At 45.9% G+C, this 5,000-nt stretch overlaps 1 protein-coding gene across 2 annotated transcripts in view; it reads left to right on the top strand.

Moving 5' to 3' along the window:
* kazna (kazrin, periplakin interacting protein a) overlaps positions 1-5,000 on the top strand; it is a 232,656-nt gene that overhangs the window by 182,332 nt on the left and 45,324 nt on the right. For both annotated transcript variants that reach the window (XM_042096951.1, XM_042096952.1), the window contains exon 4: positions 2,209-2,313. In XM_042096951.1, the coding sequence (XP_041952885.1) occupies positions 2,209-2,313 (105 nt within the window). The remainder of the gene's footprint in view (positions 1-2,208; positions 2,314-5,000) is intronic.

The raw sequence follows: 5,000 nt of genomic DNA, 5'->3' as shown, positions 1-5,000 counted from the left end.
ACAAAAGGGCTTTGACACTCAGACACCTCACCTTCACTGCGTATGTGTGTGTGTGTGTGCGTGCGTGTGTGTGTGTGTGTGTGTATTTGAGCACTCAGCTCTTTCAGGTGATTGGAACGCTCATTCCTAACTGCCGTGACAGTGCAGTGCTAAAAGTTGACCTTCACTGTATTTCCATCAGAATAGACTGAGAGTGTGTGGAGCATTCTGTCAGAGTGTGTGACAGGTGTGCTCCTTCAGGTCCATTGAGAATTGTGTGTGCGTGTGTGTATATGAGTGTATGCATGTAGATATGATTGTGTATGTATCAGAATGTAAGGATTAAAGTGGCCAAAGAAGGCTGTGTCTGTGTCAAAGAAGGCATAAGTGCCAATGTGTCATGAATGCTGACAAGCAGAAATATGAAATATGCACATGCCTAGAGAATAGTGTGTGTGTGTGTGTGTGTGTGTGTGTGTGTGTGTGTGTGTGTGTGTTTATTTTTGCTTGACCATTGGATTCCTAATCACTCCTCTTGACCACTGGATTCCTAATCACTCCTCTTGACCACTGGATTCCTAATCACTCCTCTTGACCACTGGATTCCTAATCACTCCTCTTTCTCCCTCTGTTGTGTCTCAGACTGAGCTGATTGAGGATAGGGGGAGAGAGGAGAGAAAGGAGAGAGAGGAGGATGAAAAGATAGAGAGAAAGAGAGCGACAGAGAGTGTACAGTAGTGAGTGTGTGATGAGTGAAAGAGGGAAAGAAGGACGGGAGGGAAAGAGGGGGAGAGAGTAGAAGACAGAGAGAGGGAAAGGGGAAGAAGACTGGAGGGGGTCTGAAAGATGGATGGAGAGAGAGATGAGTGAGCAGAGAGAGAGAGAGATGGAAGGAGGAGAAGAGAGAGGGTAAAAGAATGAACTAGAAAGTGAAAGTAAGAGGTAGAGGGAAAATGAGAAGAAGTGGGAGAGAGATGGAGAGCAGAGAGGAGTCAGGGTGAAAGAGGGATTAGATGGAGAGAGAGAAAGAGAGGGAGAGAGAGAGGGAAGAGAGAGAGGGGGAAGGGAGAGGAGAAAGAGGGAAGAGAGAAAGAAGAGAAAGAGGGGGAAGAGGGAAGAGAGAGAGAAAGGGAAGAGAACAGGAAGAGAGAGAGGGAAGAGCGAAGGACAGAAATAGAGAGAACTCTATTGACATAAATGTGGTGAGCCAGAAATGTGGTGAGGTGTCAGATTTAGGGAAGGTTATAGGTTTGAGGCTAAACTGTGTGTGTTTGTTTTTGTGTGTGTGTGACAGAGAGTGAGGTAAACAACACATTTGTTTATCTGTTTGTCAGTCTGTTGTTATGCTAATCAAGCAAATTCAATTGGATGGCACCTCATTGGAATACATTGAAGAGAGAAAATTAGAAGGAAAAGATTTAGAACCAAGAAGGATGAACAGAAAGTGATGAACAGAAAGAGATGAAAAGATGAGAGAGATGAGTGAGCAGTGATAGAGGGATAGAAAAGATGAGAGAGATGAGAGAGCATAGTGACAGAATGAGAAAGAGAGAGAAAAGGCCAATGTTTAGTCCAGTAGTACAAAATATGACGTAAAAGCGACACAACTTCTGTCTGCTCGGATGTCGCAGAGTGTGTCGTGTACATCAAAAATGTTGAAACGCCATTGTGTACTCTGACCACTGATCTATGAAGATCTCTGACTGGATATCAACGCAAAGTTCTACAGTTCTATTGTGTGTTGCCGTGGTTACAGTGTGTGTCTGTTTACTTTTGTTTTGCGGTGAGATGTAACATTAATGTCCAAGCTGGCGCTGGACTATGACAGCCTACAGCTCCACGACATCGGGCGGCAGCAAGTCGTTTTTGTCGCTCCACGACATCGGGCTGCAGCAAGTCGTTTTTGTCGCTCCACGACATCGGGCGGCAGCAAGTCGTTTTTTTGTTGGAGGGAGAGAGCTAGACAGTGAGAGCAGAGAGGTTGGCATAGAGACAGGTCTGGCTTACGGTCCCCTGGCTCGAGGACTGTCCTACTGAGAGCAGTGTGTGTGAGAGAGAGAGCAAGAGAGAGATGATGATGATGATGGTTAGCTAATCTAAATGAAGATAACAATTCTGGATTCTTTAGATTGTCCTAAAATCTGTTTGCCTCCCCCCACTTCATCTTCCAACTTCCTCTAACATTCTTTCTTTCTTTTCTCTTCTCCTCCTTTTCTCCCTCTCTTCCAGACTCGTTGGGTCATGCCCGTCAGAAGCCGGTCACTGACCTCTGCTACAGGAGTGACATCAGCAGCTTCATGGACTTTGGGTCACCTGATGCCTCATTGGAAAAAGGTAAGGACCCGCCCCTCAAGCCACCATGGCAACCACCGCCACCATCACATTGGTCTCCCACGCAGGGTCACAGGGTTTTCGCACAGGCGCGCGTGTGTGCATGTGTGTGTGCGCGTGCGTGTGCGTGTGTGTGTGTGCGCGTGCATGTGTGTGCATGTGTGCGTGTGTGTGTGTGTGTGTTAGAAACGTGCTAAAGGAATGTGGCTTTTCCTCCTTCTCTCTCTCTCTCTCTCTCTCTCACACTCACACACACACACACACACACTTAACAGAAAATATGATTCCAAACACCAGGCTGCATGAAGGCAAACCATACTGTATGCAAGCTTTAGAAAGTCATAACCATCAGAGAATGGACGTCTCAGGAAGAGCTTTAGTTAGAAGCATCTTCACATGAATACCAGGGGGAGAATGCACTGCTTACACAAACCAACACACATACACACACTCACACACACTAATAAAGACAGAGAGAGAGAGAATGTGTGTGTGTGTGTGTGTTTAAAATGTGCAAACTCAGGGAAACTGGAGGAACCAAGGCCCCATACATCATAGAGAGTTTCTGTAGAGGAGAACCTGACTCTTCCCATAATTCATCAGGAGTCCTGGAGAGGAGAGGAAAAGAGAGAGAGAGAGAGAAAGGAAAGAGAATGAGAGAGGGATGGAAAGAGACAGAGAGAGGAGAACGCAAAAGAGAGAGAGAGAGAGAGAAGAAAGAGAGGAAAAGAGAGAGGAGAGAGAGAGGAGAGAGAGGGATGGAGAGAAGGCAGGAGAGGAGTAGAGAGAGGGGTAACGGACAAGCAGATGCTGTGAGAGAAAGGGGGAGGAGAAGACACAAACACACACACACACGTTTGAATGGTTTTATTTGGATCCAAAAGGCAAGCAAGGAAAACAAGATCCAAATACTCTGGGAAGAGACACTGACAAGATGACAGGTCTACATGGCTACTGGATTATACCATGTTACTGGATTGTACCTAGTTGGCCTAGTAGACATTGCAGTCTTGCATATTAGGATGTCACCTGAGATAGAGGGGTTGTCAGGACAGAATGAGACACTGAGTGGTCAGCAAATTGGAGTAATGCTAATTTTCCTTGCAGTCTGAGGCCCGTCCAGTGCAGTCCATGTTGGGTCTGTTTGAGGTGAAGATTTGAAGATCTTGCATGTTTAATCTAAAGCTGGTGGGGTGCATTGTCTGTGTGGAGATCGCCAGGGTGGAAACCAGCGGGTCTGTGATTATATTGTGACTACTGCTCCGTTGGGTCCCAGCCAGGACAGCTCGTGCGGTGGCAGAGGTGATTTAAATCCAGCCAGTCAGAGCACACTCCGAATCCGGCTGCTCTGATGTCCAACTCTCCGTTCTGCTTTAGTTTGAACCCAAGAAGCTGGGGCTCGCTTGTGGAAGCAGCAGGGATTTTGCGACGCTGTAGATGTCCTGTTCTGGAAGTGCTGTGAAGCCATTCGATGTTCGGGACGCCGGGACCCCCGTCTGGAAGATAATGTCCCGAGTTGTGCGGCTGTTGAGACAAAGCCATTTCCACACCAGCTGTTGGATTTTAACTGCTGCGATCAGCCTGATGGTCTCAATTTTCATCCTTATGGGGAGGGGGGCAGAATCAATCAGTCCAAGTCTTTGGGTGTACTCGTGACACAGCTCTGTGATCTGTTCCTCCCAATCGCCACTGACATTACATTGATGGCCCAGATAAGGAAATGTGTTGTGACGCTCATACAGTCGGATAGGTTTCTGCGTTAATGAGAAGGCAGGGGGTTTGTCAGACTGATTTATACCATCTATTTCTTCCGCTGCGTTTTTCATAGAATGCAGCACATTCTGTATGTTTGATGTCCAAACCTGACCACCTCATGAGCTCATCTGTGCAGAGGAGCATGTTGGACATGACACTCTCATCTCGTCCGCATAGCCTTGCACTGGGTTTGGGGATCGCACACCTGCTGGCGCACACTGGCACATCCAATTCAGCCAGGATTTGAGAATGTGGTCAGTGATTTAAGGTGGTGTTAGATGACAACGATGCAACCGGTGATATTTTTCTGCGTTTGACCCGGTCATTTAGACGTAAATGGAGGTTTTACATTCAGAGTAGCAGTTGCATTTATGTTGGCGCAAACTCTTTTCATCTGTTTGCAATTGCAAATACAGTTTAAAAGACAAATAGGAAGTGGTCTGTTGCTATTTTCGGGATTCTGATTGGCTAACATGGGCTTGAGCTTGTTGTTACACTGCCACCTACAGGTTTGGCATGCTCTTGATGGCATATAAAAACAAAAACTTTTCTGAAAACTGATGAGAAAACTGAGGTGTGCATGATGCTATTTTTGAAAACGGAGAGGGTGAAATGTCCGTTTATGAAAATAGCCGGCCACGTGTACAGTAAATAAGTCTAATAAGTAAATAAGCCTAAGTTTCTGTGAGATCCCCAGCTGGTGCATATTGCGTCACCTGAAGCTTTGATAGTCTTTTAAGGAAGGCCTGTGATAGATTACAATAATCAACCCTGCTGGAGATGCATGAAAATGCATGAAGGAGATTTTCTAAATCATGTTTTGGCAACAAATGGCAATGTGTTTGAGGTGGTAAAAAGCTGATTTAGTTATTGCTTTCAAGTGGCTGTTCAAATTGTGATAACTGTCAATTAAGACACCAATAATTTGAATCCTT

Source organism: Alosa sapidissima, chromosome 7 (assembly GCF_018492685.1).
Source record: "Alosa sapidissima isolate fAloSap1 chromosome 7, fAloSap1.pri, whole genome shotgun sequence".
NCBI classification, from domain to species: Eukaryota; Metazoa; Chordata; class Actinopteri; order Clupeiformes; family Clupeidae; genus Alosa; species Alosa sapidissima.
Note: the sequence above shows the minus strand (reverse complement) of the source record. Positions and strands in the feature narration are given on the sequence as shown.